Source organism: Penaeus vannamei, chromosome 4, assembly GCF_042767895.1.
Source record: "Penaeus vannamei isolate JL-2024 chromosome 4, ASM4276789v1, whole genome shotgun sequence".
Classification (NCBI taxonomy): Eukaryota; Metazoa; Arthropoda; class Malacostraca; order Decapoda; family Penaeidae; genus Penaeus; species Penaeus vannamei.
Window position 1 is genome coordinate 5,181,721 of NC_091552.1, and position 21,760 is coordinate 5,203,480.

General features: G+C 37.6%; 1 protein-coding gene across 9 annotated transcripts in view; it reads right to left on the bottom strand.

Annotated features, from left to right (window-relative positions):
• Positions 1 to 6,325: 6,325 nt before the first annotated feature.
• Atpalpha (sodium/potassium-transporting ATPase subunit alpha) overlaps positions 6,326 to 21,760 on the bottom strand; it is a 182,629-nt gene continuing 167,194 nt past the window's right edge. For 4 of the 9 annotated variants that reach the window (XM_070120592.1, XM_070120591.1, XM_027367938.2 and 1 more), the window contains 13 exons: positions 20,402 to 20,539; positions 19,845 to 20,048; positions 18,339 to 18,452; positions 16,645 to 16,779; positions 16,398 to 16,515; positions 16,083 to 16,268; positions 14,628 to 15,878; positions 14,244 to 14,500; positions 11,072 to 11,166; positions 8,133 to 8,307; positions 7,820 to 7,950; positions 7,557 to 7,658; positions 6,326 to 7,430 (listed from right to left, as the gene is read on the bottom strand). In XM_070120592.1, coding sequence (XP_069976693.1) covers positions 7,310 to 7,430; positions 7,557 to 7,658; positions 7,820 to 7,950; positions 8,133 to 8,307; positions 11,072 to 11,166; positions 14,244 to 14,500; positions 14,628 to 15,878; positions 16,083 to 16,268; positions 16,398 to 16,515; positions 16,645 to 16,779; positions 18,339 to 18,452; positions 19,845 to 20,048; positions 20,402 to 20,539 — 3,027 coding nt within the window. In that variant the 3' untranslated portion in view covers positions 6,326 to 7,309. Of the gene's footprint in view, positions 7,431 to 7,556; positions 7,659 to 7,819; positions 7,951 to 8,132; positions 8,308 to 9,751; positions 9,847 to 11,071; positions 11,167 to 11,845; positions 11,941 to 13,551; positions 13,647 to 14,243; positions 14,501 to 14,627; positions 15,879 to 16,082; positions 16,269 to 16,397; positions 16,516 to 16,644; positions 16,780 to 18,338; positions 18,453 to 19,844; positions 20,049 to 20,401; positions 20,540 to 21,760 lie in introns of all 9 variants that reach the window. The other 5 variants (XM_070120594.1, XM_070120590.1, XM_070120593.1 and 2 more) reach the window with 3 other exon arrangements.

The window sequence follows — 21,760 nt, forward strand, 5'->3', positions numbered from 1 at the left end:
TTAATTTGGTTCCCAAGCGGAGCCAAAGAATGAGTGAAGTTAGCACCCAGAGGTACCAATGTGTATATATATTTGAAATTGGCACTGTTTAAAAATTTGTTCTTGATTTCTTTGCATATATCCAGTGAATTTAAAGAATTTATGAGAGCATCGTTATTTTTAGCTCACATTTTCCCCATAACCAGTTGAAGGAAGTGGGTGACACATTTTTTTGATAGGTATATCAGAGCCATCTTTTCCGACGGTTGTGGCTTAAGCAACACCAAATTTGTATCTATATTGGTTAGCCTCATCCCCGTATAACTCAACATATATCAAAAACCATCTTGGATATTACATTCCAACCTACTGTGTACCAGTCGAAAAATTCAGTACAGCAAGCTAGCTAGACATCAACAGTAGCCATTCCTATTACGTCACAGGAGTGGGCGGAGCTTAGGGGCCTATCTCGCCTCCGATCACGAGAGACACCTGAAATGCCACCAGAAAAATGGCACAAGTGTATACGTCATCAAGGAGGAATGGTTATGTTCATATGTGAATACTTTGTTCTCAAAAGCAATACCAAATTGACCATAATAGTCAAGTGCAAGACAGGGCTGTCAAACTCATTCATCCAAGGGTGACCATATTTCACTATTAGTACAGAATATGTGTGCTAGATAATCCAGTCACGAAATGGCCACATGGATAATGTAAAAAATGCAGTAGCCTATTCCATTCATTGCAAAAACAACAAGACCGGGATAATCATGTAAAACAACCGACTGTAAGACTAGCAAATGTGCTACGGGCCGACAATAGGAGTGTGGCGAACCGCGTTTGACACCCCTGCGCTAATCGGTTTTAGCTAGACAAATGACAATAATAGTAGTAGTTGTGATGAGGATGACAGTGTGGGTACCCATCGATGCACGCACTTGGAAGTTCAACTGGATCCTCTCATGTCCATTAAGACCCCGCAAAAACTATGTAAAGCCTGTGGGGTTATACTGATGCTTCTTGATATCCATGCCCCTCTTAATGCGAAGTGCTCCTTCCTAATATTTCCCAGATACCCGTGTTCCTTGGTACCATTTTTCCCCAGATGAGGAAATTGTATCTACGTCAAAAAATATCCGTAGATTTGTGTGAATATTTAATGCATATGGAATGTATGGATTTATGAATATTTTGTATATTTCGATACGGTGAATATGCATTATGTGGAAAACTTCGATTTGAGTGCATATAGTTTAGATATCTGTGGCTGCGACAGTGGTGTAGATAGGAAATTTGACAGAGGGGGTAAATGCTCACCCTCACTGACTGGCAACGCTACACTGATCTGAAACAGCAACTTCTTATGTAAACAAACGTCAGAATTCCTGTGATAAATTAACCTCCGGATTCGAAAAAGAACAAGATACACGGAAATGACTAGGGCGAGAAACAGAGGATTGTGTCATTTAAATAAGCTAAAAGGAAAAGTACATGAAAAAAAAAAGCAGATTGCCGTCACATTTTCCCGACAAGGATTTAGTTTCCGACAAAACTGACTATTTCAGAGAGGGGCAGCTGTCCCCCATGTCCCCCCCCTCTAGCTACGCCACTGGGCTACAAGTGATCGTTTTATGTAGATTCATGGATTTGTATGCTTAAAGTATGTCAGTGTAGGTCCGTGTGCTTTACGTAGTATCTCTCTCTCTCTCTCTCTCTCTCTCTCTCTCTCTCTCTCTCTCTCTCTCTCTCTCTCTCTCTCTCTCTCTCTCTCTCTCTCTCTCTCTCTCTCTCTAGATATATTATTCATTGCTGCACTACTAAATCCAATGTTTTTTAATGTTTCAATGAGCATTATTGCCAAAATACAATATTCTTATCAGGTGGTATATGTAGGACATGCTGCCGATATTTTGTTACAAGCGCCATCATTAAGGTAAATGAAAGCGATTCTTGTTAAATTTGGGGAAGTTTGAAAGTTGGCCTTGTAATATTAGTTAATAAAATATAGGTTGTATCACACTGTGGAGTAAAGGGCGAAGCAAGAGGCAGTGTTAAATTATTTTTAAAACTATGAAGGATTAAGAACTACAAGTGTTTGAAATTGTATTTGTTAAAAGAAAAGTGTATGATATTGAGGAATTTATAGTAGTGTAATTGTAGAATTAGGCCATTGCTAGCAATAACAAGGAACAAAATAAGGGAATTCATAAATGTTCTTAGACAAATGTTTGTGGTATAAGGAGAGTGATAGGCCACACCCATGTTAGTAACATTGCTCAGAACTAATATAGGAAAATTAGAAAAGGTTCTCTTAAAATAAAACTAAATGTCTTAATCTTGCTTAATAGAGAGCAATGAGAGAGCTTCCGTGGGTAGGTAATACTTGCAATGCGATAGAGATGACAGAATTATTGGGTTATTTCAAAACATCCCAGGTCATGTGCAATAGAACTTTGGAAGTAATAGCAAATAGGTGTTAGTATTAAGAAAATTAGTTTTAACAGAATAACACATCAACTTTGATAATGGATTGATGATTTTAAACATATTGCAAAATATAATGACTTTCATAGAATATATACAGATGGTTCGGTGAACCCAGTAACGGGCAGCAGCATTGGTGTTGTTATTAGTCCATCTCTACAACAAATAAAAAGTTAGAATAAAGACATGAATAAATAGAAAGAATAGAGATGAAATGTCTCATTTAGAGTAATTCAGTTAAAATGTACAATGAGGTAACTGAAAATATCAATTACATTTATGGAGGGAAAGGGAGTCCACAATAGCTTAACTAAGGTTAACTCGCTTAAAAAGTGTATAGTATGTTGTGAAAAAATAGGGAATAACTTGAAACACTATGTAATGGAATGTCAATACATAGAACCTTTCAGAGCCCTTTCTGAAAGCAGACATATGATGTCAGTGACAAAACATGTGATTAAGGACATTCTAAAGAAACAAACAATTTGCATGTGTAAAATAATATGAACGCGGTTGTAAAGATCTTGCCCAAGGATCTATACAATGCAATATACCTAGATACGTCAAAGGAGTCGGATATATTTGGATTATGTACTATTTATCTAAATAAACTTTAAAATAAATTCTCTCTCTCTCTCTCTCTCTCTCTCTCTCTCTCTCTCTCTCTCTCTCTCTCTCTCTCTCTCTCTCTCTCTCTCTCTCTCTCTCTCTCTCTCCCTCCCTCCCTCCTTCTCTCCCTCCCTCCCTCCCTCCCTCCCTCCCTCCATCCATCCATCCTTCCCTCCTTCCATCCTTCCCTCCTTCCATCCTTCCCCCCCTCCCCCCCTCCCCCCCCCTCTCTCTCTCTCTCTCTCTCACTCTCCCTACATCTCTGTCTCTCACTCTCCCTACACCTCTCTCTCTCTCTCTCTCTCTCTCTCTCTCTCTCTCTCTCTCTCTCTCTCTCGCTCTCGTTTCAGGTACAGGTGAACGAACCTATAATAGGCCTATAATTGGACTCGGAACCTCTAATATATCTTCACATAGCCATAAATCAAGTAAGCCGCAATTCCTGTCTTGAGAAATCGACATCTGTTAAGGCTGTTTCTAAAGTTTTACAACGGGGAACATAAGGTCAAAACGTCAAACATATTTTATGTTTCAATATAAGTATATAAGTTTCAATTCCTAACACGACCTTTGTCCATCAGTTGTTTCCCCATTGTTTTATCGCGCCTTTAGAAGTAACCGCCGACCTTGTCCGCTAATTTAGATGAGATATTTCTTAACTTTTTAAAATCATAATGTTAGTTTATACGCTCCATGTGAATAGTTCTGATGCGTAATATAGGTATTATTTGGCACCATAGTGTAAATCGCCCGTAATTAAGAACCTACACATGGATTCGTGTGACTCCTGTAAAAGACATTAAACACTTGCCTTTCTCCATATTGCAGTCAGAATTACTTAAAATTCTGTAAGTCAGGTTTTAGAAACATTGAGTCTTGTTTGAAGCCCACTCTCAGTTCTTGGTAACTGTCCACACACTCAAATGTCTGTATACACTATTTCTGTTCAGCACACACCAATGGCCAATGCACGGTCAACAACCTAATTCGGTTCTCGTACCCGAGGCACCAATTCCTCGCGTTCTTTCTTTCATTTTTCTCTATATTCTTATGAGACACTGATATTGAATTAAAAATATTCAAAACGTGCATGCAGCTCTCATATTGAGATATTCATAATCTGTAACTCAGCCTTTCCTTCCGGGAGTTCGTCAGCCTCACGGCAACCTGGTGAAGTCCGTCTCAATTATTTCCTTTTGGCTTGGTATCAAACCTTGTGTTTTTGTAATAGCATCAATTTTATGACAGTATTATGCTTTGCAATTATCGCATTGCTTCTAGACTTTTTCTCGATGTTCTGTATGGTTTATTCTAATGGAGTCTTCACCAATACCAGCCCGAGTGCTTTATCAACCACGAGACTCTCTTTCAGTCTTTTTAGCGATGGCATTATAAGCCTAGAAACTTTATTCTACAAACTAGATTACTTTAATTATCATATTCAGTCTTGTTTGTTACGAAAACTGGGGTCAGTCAGTCATACTTTGCCAAACTATAATTATACTGCTAGCTCATGAGAATTACACGTGTCTGCTCCTCTAGGTACTCCGGTAACGCCAAGACAAAACTGGCAACTCACCCTGGACTTTTGAGTACTCCAATTCGCCAAGTGTCTTTTGAGAATGAAGTGGTGTAAAACAATATGATTATTATATGAGTGCTCTAGGCGTTCCTTCGCGTTGTGGCCGTAGCATGAGCCACTGGTAGGAATCCTGCTTGAAATCGGACAACCAAGAACACCAATCGTATGTAAACGTAAGTATTATGTCAGTTGATTAGAATAAAAGAGGCACTTGACAAATAAGAGTACTCAAGTGTCTGGCTGAGTTGCCTGTTTATTCTTTCCTGAGGTTGGATGCTATGAAAAATATTATTGGTTGGACAACTATTTCACATTTTCAGGTAAGTACTGAAACTTTACTGTTGACTTTATTTTTAAGTGTGAGGCATTAACTAGATTGATTTAAAGTTGTAAGTTTCTATTTAGACTGCAGTTTAAAAAATATTTACATCAGTTTCTTCCTTTTAGTTACTATTCTAAGTTCTAAATTTCTTACGATCAGGTGTAAGAAAAAAGGTTTTAAAAATTTCAAACATTTTATTGTTGAATCCAGCACTTGGATTGGATTCAAAAACCTTGAACTTGTAAAATAAATGATAAAACTGTGACCACTTCTTAAAATTTTCTCTTTTTGAACATGGAATCAGAGGCAGGGCTAAAACAAAACTCTCCAAATGTTTGGAGAAAACATTTATTTTTAAAGGTGTAAGATGCGCACCCAAAAAAGTGCCATAGAAGTTCGAGTCCCTTTGAAAAGGAGCTTGGGGCTCCTTCTCTGCCTCCATGAAAAACACAAAAAAGTTAGTGATAGTGCTGCTTTATAACAAGATATAGTTGCCTTGATATTTAATATTCTTACTATTAATTATTATGATATCTGTATCTCCTATGTACAAAGGCCGACCCACAGCTAGATGCTTTAGACGAAGCTTGGTTAGGATGACAAGCAGGAAACCACAGTGTAATTGGCTACCACACTGAATGATAGTGTTTGCTGCAGGTCACATAAGCAATGGTTCCTTGCTTGCCACAAATCTCGACAACAAGACCTCCATCAACTGGTAACATACAGTATGATCAAATCATTTAGTCTAAAACAATAAGATTCTACACCTGGCAGCTAGATTTCAGCATAGTTTTTGTAGTAAACATAAATCAGTTTTGTTCCCATCAAGATGCAGAATGAATGGTTAAGTATTATAGCCAGGCAGTTTTAACCATTTGTAATTCATCTATACACAAACTAAATTAATCTGTTTACACCAAAAACTTAGCCTCGACATGACTTGGTGGAAGCTGAGCAGGAACTACAGAGGTAGAATGCTCAATTTTGAATAATGAATGCTCTGGATTAACAATGAAGGAAAATGGCCAGTATTTTGTTTACATCATAATCATGCACTCTTTCTAGTCATGCGCTCTTTCTAAACGGGCTTCACTCTCAAAGACAAAGCATAAGGTTAGGAGCTATGATTTTTTTTTTGCGTTCCTAAGAGCTAGATGAAAAACTCTACCTCTACCATTGACCGGCTTCTATAACGAAAGCAAATTGAGTGTGCAAAGCTGATACTTTAGTGTGGAATGTTATGGACCCAATGTGTCACTTTTGAGAGAAAATTTTTAGAACCAAAGCATAGTTTAGGACATATTATAAAGCATTACACATAAAGGGATCAAATTAAATTACAGTTACTTTTTAGATTAAAATGTATTATCCTCTCAGATTTTACTGCACATAGCAAAAATGTTAATACATATCCAGAGAAGGAAAACATAAAATAAAACCTAGGCATTGAAACATTTACCAACGAACGTGGGATAAGGTTTGAGCAGTACAGCTGTAACAACTCGACTCCGAATAATGATTATGATCAATTATGAAAACATTCTTGCAAACTAGGTAGTCTCATGAAGATTGGGGCTGTCTACACACTATCTACACAATATTTTTACACTTGATTTCGGCTGCAGGTTTGTAGCCATCACACTTCTACTCATGTGCACTAAAATTTACACAAATTTAACAGATGAGAACATCCCCAGCACCACTTGTGTAAGAAAGCAAAATCCCTCTTCCAAAAACTTAAAAAGGTAGAACAATGTGGCCATTTTCCAATTGCTGCTTATTTATATATTTTTTTATGATTTTTTTGTTTTTTGTTTACAGCATTCAAAAACATTTTATCCCTTCCCACCCCCCTTCAAGAGAAACTGCTTTCTCACACCTGCAGTATGGAGCAGTAGTTGACCAGGTTATATAAACCACGGTTAAAATTACTTCTGGTGCAGTCTTGAAGTGTCGGTTTTGTCTTTATTACATCCTTCACCAGGATTCTGTACATTATATATATATATATATAGCTGTATGTCACTGTTACTTACTGGAAACTTTAAATATAACAATGGGTAAAGTAGAAACAGCCATAATAACATTAATATCCTCAGTAAGTAACAATGAAATACATATGGAATCATGAAGAGACCAAGCCTCTTCTTTTACTAAATATTCTTGGGGTCAACTAGAAATTAATTTCCATATTGGGATATTAAATAAATTTCCACAAGTAATAGCGACACAAGTGCTGGCTGTGGGAAGTTCACTGATGATGGCAGGTGATGCGAGCCATGCGATCAGTCTTGAGCTCTAGTAATTCTTGCGCTCACAGTAACAGCTTAATAGTAGGTCTCCAGTTCCATCCAACCACCAGGGTTCCTACGCAGGATGAAGCGACGTATCTCATCGTAGATGAAGATAAGGATGGAGAACGGAAGAGCAGGCAGCCACCAGTAGAACCTAGGGAAAATAAGGATCGTCGTTAGTTTATTTAATGGGCATGTATGCTACAGAATACTTCAAAAAATAGAAGTTCACAGCTAAATTGACAGCTTGTTTTACTTTTGCTACATTGTAGCTACTTACTTCAGTGGGTACATGCGAAGACCCTTGTCCATGCCTGGGGTGTAGGAAAGGAAGGCAGCCAAAGTGGTTTCAAAGACGAGACCAAAGTTCAGCACCCAGTTCCTGGAAGTAATTATGGTAAGTAAATATATATATACTGACAAATATTCATTGTAAAAGATTTGCTGACAAGCTTCTCCATTTGATACTTGAATAATAAACAAATGATCACATTTTCGGGCCTACTACCGAAGAAAGGTTTTGCCGAGTTTTTCAGTACTTACTTCATGCCCTGGTGGACAATGGAGTTACGGCGGGTCTTGCAAATGATCAAATCGGCCCACTGCACAATCACAATAGAGGTGAAGAAAGCAGTGTGGCAGGTGTACTCAAGAATCTTACGGTCGTGGAAGGTCTGTTGAAAAAAAGAGTAAAGTACTCATGACACAAGTATATTTACCTTCTAAAAACCATTCTATTATACATATCTCGTCTTCCATAAATTTGAGCTATGTCCATACATTTAAAAACTAACTAAATGAAAAAAGGGCTGCACAAAAACGCCCTTGGATGAACACCACCAAACCAGAAACTCACCCATTCCTGTCCATAGTGATCCTCCAGATCGTTGATGGCCTTGCTGTCCCAGCGCTCACGGAGACCAAAGAGATGGGGTGGCAGGAAGCCGTTCTCAGCCATGATCACGAAATAGGTGAAGAATCCTGCCAGGGCTTGGATCATACCAATCTGACCATAGGCCATTGAGATGAGCCTGTTGTGTGGGGAATACAACATACAATTAAAACTCACGGACACTGGTATGGCATGTGTGTTTTGCCCCAATATATATGCGAAAGAAATCTTTTATATTTTCGTAAAGAAGTTAAACCCCATACATATTGTAGTTTGCATAACTGAAGGAGATGCCAGAGAACTATGACATACTATATTCCTGAGTTCTATCTGGAGATTATAGAAAAGTTGTGGTGAAATAATGCACATCAATAAAAAGTGCTCCTGATATCAATTATATATATGAACATTTTAAACATTCAAAGAATGTAAATTTTATCTACTTAAAAAGGTCATACTAAGAGATAATCACATCAACCAAATACCTAATAGAAACAATTTTTGTCATCTGACGAAATCCCTTCTGAAAATTGCAAGACTGCAATTAAAAGGCATCTAGCAGTAGGATATAAACTTGAACTATGTATAAACATACTATCTACAATAATCAGAGTAAATACTTAGGGTTAGTCATAGTATCCTGTAGTGAATAAAACCTTAGCTAAGAGTAAGAATTCTACAAGAAAAATCAGGTTTAATCTCTATGGGGTATCTGCATAGATAAGATTCCCTTACCCTTTTCTTTGATGCTGTAGATCCTCTATGGTGGTGGAACATTTCATTTTTTTTACAGAGAAAACAAAACAAGATACATGCATTCATTTTCCTTAGATTCCATGCATAGGGAAACAGAAGTTTGTACAAATGTTGGGGCAAGTAACTTTCACAAACTGTTTGAGGTATGGATAAAGAGTGCCTTATCAGTCCATGACAAAAAGAAAAGATACAAACGCAGTGCGAACACAAATCCACTGGAAAATTCTTATCCCAGTTAACTCACAAACATGGTGCATGAAGGACTCCTGTATAAACAAAGCAGGTAGAAGAAGATACTGACAAAGTGTAGTTATCCTTTACAGTTGGGCCACTAATGATCCATGGACTGGACAAATCACAAATGTAAAATAAATCATTAATGTACCTGCCTATGTATGGAAATGTAGCACATTATTTGTTGACGTCTCTACTCGGCCTACATCCACATCCTTGTATGATGTGCCACAATGTACATTTTTAGAGAACACTGACTATCAAACAATGAAGGCTTCAGCAATTACAAACAAACTGTAGTATAGGCTGAGAGCTGGCATTCCATGGATAAGGTATAGATATACATAAACCTAAGCCATAAAACATTGACCAACGAGTGTAAGATTAGGTAGTTCTGTGCAATGTATTGATGCGCCTGTCTGTAAACATAGTCCGAACACATACATTTTCTTGGTGAAAATTCTAAAACATCAATTACAGCTCTCCAATGGGAGCAGTATGCTTCACCTTGACACCAACCAAACATTCTTGATATACAGTAACAAGGGAGAATGGGCTTGCGAAAAACCTCTTGTATAGTGGTGGCAGCTCACCTGTAATTGACAAGTTTGTCGTGCCACGGGTCTCGTGGTTGGCGCTTCATAATGTCCGATTCTGCAGCCTCATAGGCCAAGGAAATGGCCGGGACCTGCGCATTTGTGTAAAAATTTACGGAAAATTAGCGTTGCTCACGGGCATCCAGGAATGCTTCCATGAGGATGGTGTGGCGATGAACAATTACTCAGCTGGCCCCTATCAATCGGTGATGTGGTTAGCCCACACGCCGTGGTGGTTCATAGGTGGGTAGAGGGCAAGGCAGGAGCCGTAAAATAGACTAGAACCATCCCTTTTTCCCCCTGTATCTAGCATGAAAAGCCAGTCAGCCTAGCAACGACCTCTTCCCACAGTGAAGACCACCGACTGGTGTGGCTATGTAGATGGATCATACGCATTGCATTTCAACTTCTAGAAGCATCATCTACTTACATTGTAAGTCAGACTGAGACAGACACAGACAATTTCCTAAGTAATACAGCCCATTTAATAGGAAGCATCTGAGCAGCCGAATTGCATACTGCCGTTATCGCCGCGTCATTCACGCTACTGTGCACTTCTACAGTACATGGCTGGAACACAGGACCCATGGTATGAACCATAGCAGTTTCGGAATATATCCTTCGAAGCAATTGGAACAGTCTTTGGACACGGAAAGCATCATGGATGAAGGAGAACAGGATGTAAAAGTAAAAAAGGGAAAATAAAACGAAAGGCGAAATAGGCACACCATGCACATAAAGCTCTTTCCAAATCATGCATCAGTTATTCCAACGAAGATTTTTCATATGCTCAACTGAAGAAAACAAAATACAGTATAGAGGACTGATATTTCAAAATCCTCACTGCTATTTAAAATCAAAGACCATGAAAGGGTTTTGTAGTCGTAAAATTCTAAGAAAAAATCACCCGCCCCATAAAAAATAAAATGAAAGTTCCACAACAGAAAACTTCAAATAGAGGACGAAATAAGTGGGTAAACTAAACGACCTTGCCCATACTTCCACAAAGTTAAATTGTTGGTCAATTTTTCTCGATTTGCTCCAACAATTGAGACGAAAGCAAACATGCAAAAAAAAGTAAGAAGAAAAAAGAAAAAGAAAAAACAATGAAACCCTCATTATGAAAAGCTTTGTGAAACCTTTAGAAAGAGAAAAGGTCACACAATTTCAAAATAAAAAGAATTTTTTCAAACCGTTATACCACCACCATATTTTCGACAACAAGCTTGTTAGTTGGATTTCACTAACTCACTTCACGCGAGGAGAAACACGTCAATTTGTTAGTATGCAAATTGCTGCACTTTATACAAACATTACCTCTCGTTCACAAGCTTGTCGGTGAATGGGTTTCGGGGCTGGCGCTTCATAATATCAGACTCAGCTTCTTCATAGGCAAGGGAAATGGCAGGCACCTAAATATTAACCAAATAATGAGGTTAAAATAGAATTAAACAAGACAAAAATGAAATGCAAAACTTAAGACGAAAATGACAGAAAACGTAAAAAGGTAATAAGGTAGTCACTACAAATGCTGCAGCTTGCATAACCTGGAATCTTAAAATGCACTTAGAAATAAAATAAAATGCAATAAATGTACCAAGATATGAGCTCTGCTCTGTCCTGTTGGGCATGTGCTAGCATTACCAGAAAGATGGTGACAGGCCCCTTGAACAGCAGTAAATTTGTGTGTAGGGGATCTCGGATATAGGCTAAAACATGAGACAAGATGAATTTGGACCTGCTATACTCCAGACAAATGGAATACACAAGCCTCAGTCATCGTGTCCCACAAAAAAAGAGTACTTAAGCAAGCTGTGCTTCTTGTTCTAGTTCCTGATTGCTTGGACTTTGTCCTTGTACGGTTCGTTTTTAGTAGCAAGCACAGCTGATGCTTGTACATACTCAGGATCTGCATCCGCTAGAGAACATTCATGCAAGGGTTTGATCACTGAGATTCTCCAGCATCTGGGTTGATTGATCTGATATTAGGGTGTAGGATGGGTATACAGGAAGTGATATGTATAAATAGGGGGAGAGAGAAAGGCAGAGAGAAAGTGTGTGAGAGAGAGAGAGAGAACCTGCACACGTTACCTCTCGTTCACAAGCTTGTCGGTGAACGGATTTCGGGGTTGACGCTTCATAATATCAGATTCAGCTGCTTCATAGGCAAGGGAAATGGCTGGGACCTGTCATGGCCAGCACAGGACAAGAGGCAGACAAAAAAAGACAGATATGAGACCAGATACACACGGGGTGAACTCTTTGAGGCACGACACTATGGTGATGAATATGGCATGCATGGCAGGTCAATACACACAAACACCGCTTGCAACAGGTGCAACCTTCAGGCCTTTTAACTTATTTTTCGTATAAAGATAAAAACTGATATGAAAATATAGAGACCAGCATGCTTTCATATTAAAATTTAATCCAGGAAAAAACGAAAAACTATCTATATGGCCTGAAAAATACACTTTACTGAACACGGCCCAAGTTGTGCGATATGGACGGCTGAGAGTTAGCAAGTCTACACACTCAGCCTGCAGTGGCAGGGTGATCCGTGTGCAAGATGACATTATGAATGAAATTCATGAATAATCCCAGACAGTGGTGAAAAAACAGTATCAGTTTTGATAAGTGCAGATTACTCAATGTGATGGGCAGGGGCATTTATATATAATATTCTAAAAACAAATATGGTAATATGGTCTAACCAAAACCCTTGATGTATTTCTTCAAAAGTTTGAAACATGTTTCAATATAAATATAAAAATTGGAAATTATCAGTCAAAAATCACATATTGTGACTTGCACTCTGGAGGAAAATTTATGAAAAAGAAAAAGTGCATTCCAGTTCTCAAAAAAAAAAAAAAAAAAAAAAAAAACTATTCAGTTATGTTTGGGCCACTATCCATTAACAGCAATAACCTTAATACTGATAATGAAAATATTGATTTTACCATCGTTTATGAACAATAAAAAGGGTAGAAGCTGGGTAGAAGGGAAGGAAATGGGAAGCAAAGAACTTGATGAAAGATTTTGTCATGTTGCAAAATGCACTTGCATGATTAGTAGAGAACTGTGGAAATGTTCGAGTATTTTTTTGTGTGCTTAGGTATGTGCATACATATGTATATACAGGTTTTCAAAAAATACAAGCATACACATATGACCGTAGTGTGTGAATGTGTTAACAATAAAAGGATGTGATTGCCTGATCACAGTGAATGATGAAATTTAGCATATGGTGAGGCATAGGAGAAAATTTTGAAGTATTAGAATAAGCAATAATGAAGTAGCTAGCTTAAAGTAAAAGTTATTAAATTTTCATAACTTTCATATCATCATTTAATAGGGGGATTAAAAAAATACTAGCAAGATCATTCTCATAAACCTGCTTTCGTGGTATAATTTATAAATATAGATAAAATATGAAATAAAAAGGGGGGAAAATGCATACTCCTGCTTTTTACCCCCCGCCAGCCCAGTTGGATAAGCCAAGAGAATTCAGATTGTTGGTCTTTCAACAGTCTGGTAATATTAAAAATACCTTACTAAAAATGTCCACTCTTCTTTTCTTATTCTTCTCTTCAATATTTAAAAAATTGTATAAAAAAGAAACATGCAAAACATGGTCTTTTCATATTTGAGACCAAACCTTTGCCTATTAGATGAGAAAAATCCCATAACCAATTTTTGCGTGCTAATAAAAGTGGCAGAGTATGAAATTTGCCATCTTGCAAAAGCTGGATAAAAAATTCGTTCCATGTTATCCATTCCTATGCAGCCCTTTTTACCTTTCGTTGACAAGTTTGTCTTTGAATGGATTTCGGGGATATCGTTTCATGATATCACTCTCCGCAGCTTCATAGGCCAGTGATATGGCTGGGATCTACCGAGAGGACGGAAATTGTACAGGGAATGAACTTGTAGGGTGTGTAAAGAGGCAAATCTAAGACTTTTCAACTTTATAAAAGTTAAGATACTCTACTATATGCTTACTTCTTGCTACTAAGCTTTGGTTGAATATGACTTACAAAACTGACTATACAGAATAATTTTCTTTTCAAGAATTACCTGGCAATTACTTTACAACTATGCGATTCTTTCATCTACTACAGATGTAATATCACAGTTTGACTCAGTACCTCTCATTAACCAATTTGTCATATATAGGATCTCTGGGGCGCCTCTTCATTATGTCATTTTCTGCTTGTTCATAAGCCAAGGATATAGCTGGCAGCTTGGGAAGAAAAAAATCCATGATTGCTAAAAATATTATTCAACAGTATGTAAACCCAGGGTAATATATGTTTGTATATGAAATGTGGCAAAAGGTATCTTGGGTCTGGCCATGTGTTTTATTTTTTATTTTTGAGTGGATCTTATTCTTGGAAGTAAAATATTGTTCTGCGGGTCTTAGAAAAAAAGTCGAGTGTCACCCTTCCCTTGAAAATTGTCTTGGAGAATAAAAGGTTGCATAACTTACCATGTCAGTACCCAGATCAATGCAGAGGATGGTCACAGTTCCAAGAGGAAGTGGGACTGAGGCAATCATGAAGAACAAGAAGGGAGAGATCTCAGGGATGTTAGATGTCAGGGTGTAAGCAATGGATTTCTTCAGGTTGTCGAAAATAAGTCTGCCCTCTTCAACACCAGTGACAATGGAAGCAAAGTTGTCGTCCAACAGGATCATGTCAGCAGCTTGCTTGGACACATCAGAACCAGCAATACCCATAGCAACACCTGTAAGAATAAGATTGCGTTTAATACCATGAATATTGTGATGTTTCACGCCATAAGTCAGCATAACCACATCAAATATGAAATGTCAATACAGTAGTATCTCTAGATGAAAAAAAAAAATACTTACCAATATCAGCCTTCTTCAGGGCAGGAGAATCATTCACACCATCACCAGTTACAGCCACAATGGCACCCATACGCTGGCAACCTTCTACAATGATCAGCTTCTGTTGTGGGGAGGTACGGGCAAACACGATTTCAGTGTGGTGGAGGAGGACATCATCCAACTGCTCGGATGTCATGTCACGAAGTTCAGAACCGTGAACCACAGCAGCCTTTGCTTCAGTGGGGTCAACCTCCTTGATGGGAATGTTCAACCTCTGTGCAATGTCCTCAACAGTCTCGTTTCCTTCAGAGATGATACCTACAGACTTGGCAATAGCCTTGGCAGTGATGGGGTGATCACCAGTAACCATGATAACCTTGATACCTGCAGATCTGCACTTTGCTACAGCATCAGGTACAGCAGCACGAGGAGGATCAATCATAGACATCAGACCAACGAAGCGCAGACCATGGACAGGGAAGTTCACAGCATCAGCATCGAAGGGGTATCCAAGAGGGTACTTGTCAGTTGGCAGCATGTAGTCACAGAAACCAAGTACACGCTCTCCAAGGCCGCCCAATTCAAGGTAGGCATTGTTGAAAGCTTCCTTCATTTCTTCGTCGAGGGCCTTTTCCTCTCCATTGATGTAGATGGTCGAGCAACGTTCCAGGATCCTCTCAGGGGCTCCCTTCATCACAACAAGGTATCGTGGGTCGTTCTTATCCTCGGTCTCGTGGATGGATACTTGGTACTTGTTGGTGGAGTTGAAAGGAATTTCACATACCTTCTTGTTGCGTGCACGCCAGCCCTTAACATCACCAACAGCCAATTCTACACACTTCAGCAGAGCAGCTTCGGAAGCATCGCCGTTTACTTCACGTTTCAGGATGGGAGTGTTTTCCATGCCAGTCTTGAATTCAGCACGGTTGCAGAGGGCAGCAATTCTAGACAGAGCCTTCCAGCCTTGTGAGGTCTTGTCATACTGGCAGCCAGACTGATCTTCAGATGTATCAGCTTCAATGATGGTATTGTCGAACCACATATGTGCTACTGTCATACGATTCTGGGTGAGGGTACCAGTCTTATCAGAGCAAATGGTGGAAGTGGAACCCAGGGTTTCCACAGCCTCCAAGTTCTTTACAAGGCAGTTCTTGGCAGCCATGCGCTTGGCAGTAAGAGTCAAGCACACAGTGACAGTGGCTAGCAGACCCTCAGGCACATTGGCTACAATGATACCAATGAGGAACACAACAGCATCCAACCAATGGTACCCTGAAATTGTGGAGTTTTAAATTAGAATAAAATTTCTGTATCAATTCCTAATGTTTATAACATCTTTTGAAGTGCATGGATTCAAGTAAAATATCTACATTGCATTTACTGAGCCACATATAAAAATGTGTCAAGTACAGTGCAGTACTCTTTAATCAGACTAAAATTACATGTTTAACAAACATTTTCAACTAAGAACTTTACCAAGGATGAAGGCAATAACGAAGAAGGTCACACCCAAGAACACAGCCACACCAGTAATGATGTGAATGAAATGGGTAATTTCCTTGGCAATGGGGGTTTCACCAGTTTCCAATCCAGATGCCAAACCAGCAATACGACCCATCACAGTGTTGTCACCAATCATGATAACGATACCCTTGCAAGTACCTGAAAATAACACAGAAATTAGTGACTACCACCCTTTCATAATCATCAACACCATCAGTAGAACATACATTGTCGAGTTTGAAAGTCACAAAAGATGTGAATGACAATACATAAGGCACAAGAACACACCCTCGACAGCATTGGTGGAGAAGAAAGCCAAGTTCTTGGTCTCAAGGGGGTTCTCGGAAGTGTATTCGGGTGATCGGCTCTGGGGTTCGGATTCTCCAGTCAGGGAAGAGTTGTCAACCTGTAGCACAAAGGCAAAGTTTGTATTACTATTACCAAAACTAATATTTTATGAATCAAATGCCAAAAATCTTATGACAAACTTTACTGCTAATGATAATATTACAATTATACAAGACCAGGAACTAACCTTGAAGCCCCTGCTTTCGATGACACGGATATCAGCTGGGATACGATCACCAAACTTGACCTCTACAATGTCTCCTATGCACAGTTCCTCAGCCTGAACATTCTGCTTCTCGCCATCTCGAAGAACAATAGCATACTGATTGAAAGAGAAGAGTATCAATTAACTTCAGTATCTACAGTTAGAGATATTTTCTATAGTCTTTGTAATCTTACGCTAACAAATCAGATAAGTCTACATTTTGTAGTTAATGCTTACTAAAACAAATCTCAAGGTGTCTCTTCAATAATCTGTGCTAAAAATCAAATAATAACAGTAATTTCCAAAGAAAATTTAAATTAATTGATTATCAAATGAATATAACAAAACCTTTACATACATTTTCTAGGTAACAATATACATATATATACATACATATATGTCTATATATATACATATATATACATATAAAAATTGTTCCACCTACTTACCTGAGAAGACCTAAGAATTTAACTGCCTAAGTTTCCACTGTAGTTATAGAAAGCCTGAAGCAAGTTAGTATATCCTGACCTCGAGTAACTGTTGAAACTTTCAGCAGGAACAACTCGAACTAATTTGATACTAAATAATCTTACCATGACTTCTTTTCTTTTAAGGCATCACATCTGACTGAAACTCTGAAGCCAACCTAATCACAAACCTTAAATGTATAACCTATTGTAAGTTTTTTTTTTTAGGTGATACACTGACATCTACATTTTTTTCCAAAGTTCTGTACATGAATAAATCTTGATCATCAGATACTCAAATTGTTGAGTTTGAATCAAAATCATTACTGTAGATGTCAATGTACTTTAAAATGCAGTTATCAAATCAAAGCACACACACCAAAATATTATTGGAAAGGTGGTCAAGAGACTATTGTGTAAAATCTATTAAAACAAAAAGCGGGGGAGAAAAAGGAGAAGAAAAAATAGTTATATACATAGTATATATACACACACACACAAACATATACTGTATATATATATATATCAAATATATACTAAGTACAATATTACATAATATATATAAGTATATTAGTCATACATGTGTGCATATATACATATATGAGGAGGAAACAGGAGCCTTAAGAGGATGTCTCAGCCTTTTATTGGCCCACTTTAAATTGCTAGTAAAATGGTCAATCGGTGTGTGGGAAATAAGATTATTCGGAAAATAGGCATTGGAAAATAGGAATCAGAAATACCATAGACAGATTAACTTCTGAAAGATTTTTGTAATAGGAGAAAAAGAACAAGGATGTTCACAAGATGCAGTGGTTCGGTTAAGTAACGAGGACATTCTGTTGCAAAGTTAAAGTGAGGAGAGGAAATGTCTAAAGTGTCCATACCTGCGGTGTGAGCACATGGAAAGTATAGGGACAAAGACCACAACACATGAAGAGAGAGTTCAGAAAAAGGAGATAAGAAAGTATGGTACAGATACAACAAGAGCAAGAGGCAGAGTACTCTTTAGAGACAAAAGCAAGGGTTAGAGAAGAAACACAGATTAGACCAGGTAAGTTCTATAATGCATATTTAGATCTGTACTGCACTAACAGGTTTGTTACTTGGCTAGTCACAATATATGCATGTTACTGCAAAAAGATCCAGTGATGCATGGACAATTATGATAACACGCTTAGCTTAACCTCAAACAAATATTTGCATCTTCACCTGAGGGACCATGTTCTTGAAAGATTCCATGATACGGGAGCTCTTGCTTTCTTGGTAATATGAGAAGACGCCTGTGATGATCACGACAGCTGTGAGCACAATGCCCAGGTACAACTGCAAACAAGCTTATTTGTCAGTACTTTTCTTTTTGTATCTATTTACTAAACCTTCTCCTTAATCTTCAGCATCAACATTGATGTTCTGGATCTTCTTTTACACAAGAGATAAAGATAAGAGTATTGTACTCTGTGTAAAAGTGCTGCTTCTGGATGGGCTAAAAGGCAACAAAATTAAAAGGAAAGTGGAAGAGGTGGAAGGACCCTATGCTTATATATCCCTGAATCTTTGCGATCCAAGACTCTTGGTCAATTTGAGTCCAACTTGGCTCCAAAGAAATTAAAGAAGATGAAAAAAAAAATTGATAAAAAGCAAAGGGAAAGTGACTCGCAGGGCTCAGGCATAAAATGAAAAAAAGATACATATATAAAAATTTACAATTTACCATAAATGTGCCCCTTTTATAAACTCCAGACCATCATTCCTTCGTATGACCTTACCTCACATGGAGGAAGAAGAAGAAGAAGAAGAAAAAAAAAAAAGGTGCCATCTACCTATGAGCTCACTGACTTTGAAGCCTCTGATGTCATCCGTGTTTTAGTTTCTCCCCCAGGGTCTAATTCTCTAACCTTACCTCAAATGATTGATCCCATACCTACCACTACACATCAGAGGACCTTCCTCCTCCTCATCAGAACAGTAGAGGAGAACCAACATCTAGCTAACTAAGGCATGTAGCATTACTAAGGGTTTACCTGAGGCACCATGTTCTTAAATGAATCCATAATAGCAGAGGACTTTGCCTCCTGATAGTAGGAGAAGACGCCTGTTATAATCACCACACCAGTCAGCACAACACCTAGGTATAACTGTAAAATATCACCATGAGATGTTACGAACTTTGATAAATTGGTTGAGACACACTAACACTCAGAAATATCTAGCTTTCATTTATTATGATTTATATTCTCTAAAATTCTTAACCTGCACAACTTTAAACTTTATGCTTCCTCACATCTATTAATAAAACATTTTTCTCTCTAAACCTAACTATGGGAGCAGTTTCATTATCTAATAAAAAGAATTGGATATTGAAATACACAAAACACAGTCCATTAAAATGTTTTAACTCCAACATCTGCATACCAGCTGCAAGTCAAATTAAACCTTTAAGGAAGAAAAAGTTTGTTAAATGCAAATGCCCTTATAAATATGATTATGTATATATTGCATTGCCTAATGCATTTTCAAACAATTGGCCTAAAACAGTGACATTTCTCATGAACTACCTTAATCAAAAGAAAAACATTAAATAACTACAATTCAACTTTAAAATTGCAAATCACTTGAATCCCTTAGTTGTACATATTTTTCAACATATTAACATTTACCAAATCATCTCTTTAGATAAAGAATACTCTTATTTCCAACAAAACACTGAAAACTTACATTGTCCTTGTTGGGCTCCTCTTCTGCAGCTGTCTCAATTGAGTAGGCAATGAAGCAGAGGATAGCGCCAATCCACAGCAGGAGTGAGAAACCACCGAAGAGGTTTTTGCAGAACTTGACCCATTCTGGAGTCTGCTTGGGTGGGGTAAGAGCATTCGGCCCATCTCGTTCAATACGGCGCTTAGCCTCACTTTGTGATAGACCCTGCAAGGTTATAGGAGTGGTCAGTCATGTTCAAGGCAGAAAAACACCTTGTAATTAAAGTACACAAGTAAGAATTACATTTGATTTATTTTTGAGGGTTATCTGCGTGTATCTACTCTTAAAGATCTATTCTAACCTATTAGCGACAGGTGATTTTAGATTAAATCATAACAAGTAATTACAAAAAATAGCTGGAGAATCACCCAATGCGCAGAGCTGTGCACGCTAATGTACACTTCTCCTTAACCCATTTTCCAAAAATTCCTTCCCTGTCGCTATTGGATTAAATCTTACCAATACTCTTAATTTAGGCAATATACCAAGGATACTACAAAGAACTCGGGTAAACCTACTGTGTCTGGGTTAACAGTGAGACGTTGAAAGAGTTCCTCAATTGGGACCTTGTGCTCATCAAGTTCCAACTCCTGCTTCAGATCATTCAAATCCTTATCTCCCTTCTTCCCTTTAGCCTTCTGGGGCTTTTTCTTAGACTGAAATAGAAATGGAAAGGTAAGTATACAGCTGGAAAAACGTTTGAAATCTTGAAAGTCAAAATAAAAAAACTTTAAGCTTTAATACTTTCAACATAATCTATATACATACTTGTGAACTATTATTCTGTGATAAACAAAAAATCAATGTGAAAATTTTGCTTTTTTAAATATTAAAAACTTAGAACACAAACATGAAAAATCAATTAATAATTTTACTGATTTTATTTCATCACAAAAATAAAGTAGAAAAAATAAAAAGAGAAATTCAATATGTCACATATAGAAATATTAGTAAAGTCATACTGAAAAGTTATATAGATCTTGATACAAAGAACAATGTCAGACAGACACTCAATTACATTCATGGCCATCCAACAGTCCCACCAATGAGTCTTTTAACATGCATCGAACCCATCACCTGGTAAGAAAATAAGCTCACACAATGGTCTAAGACTGCCGCAGATAATCAGAAACAATCGAAAAAATTTTGTTTCAAATTTCTAGTTAAAGTGGATGATTATTTTCTGATTAAAATCGGTAGCCTTCTAGATCACTTTTGCAAAGATAGCTTAGCTTTGCAGTAGTTCAGACTCAAAGGTAATATGCTATATCATATCATAGTCTTCCAAGTCATCAAACTTTATTCATATCATTGGCATTTTTTGTGCATGAAGTGCATAAGGCATAATACTGTGACAACTGTTTATACACTTCTCAGCACATTCACCCAATGTTATACAAGACTTGCATACAAGAAATACAATACAAGAAAGATCAAATCAAAAGAGAAAAGTCAACAAAAAATACATAGGAAAGTTCACACGAAGAAATAAATAAAAGAATCTTAGTTCTTCAAATGTTGAAAGACCTAGAAAAAATAAGTTTCACAAAGAAATTTATTTCAGATATACAATACAAGATGTAAAATTTCACAAAAAATTTTCTTGGATTAAAATTTGTCAAATCCATGCATATTTGTAACCCATCACCAACTATGATCATAAACAAAAAATTTGTCATCTGAAGATTAAAAAGCTTCCAATGCATTCTAAAATTTTCTTCTATGTCGGAAAATGAGCACTGCTACATCTGCACTGCACTCATAACTGGAGTGAACTTAATTTCACTGGTTATCACAACCAAAATGGCTCAAATTTTCAATTTTTGTTATCCTGTTCAATCATTATCATCCTGGGTATCTGATGAACAGTATACAGC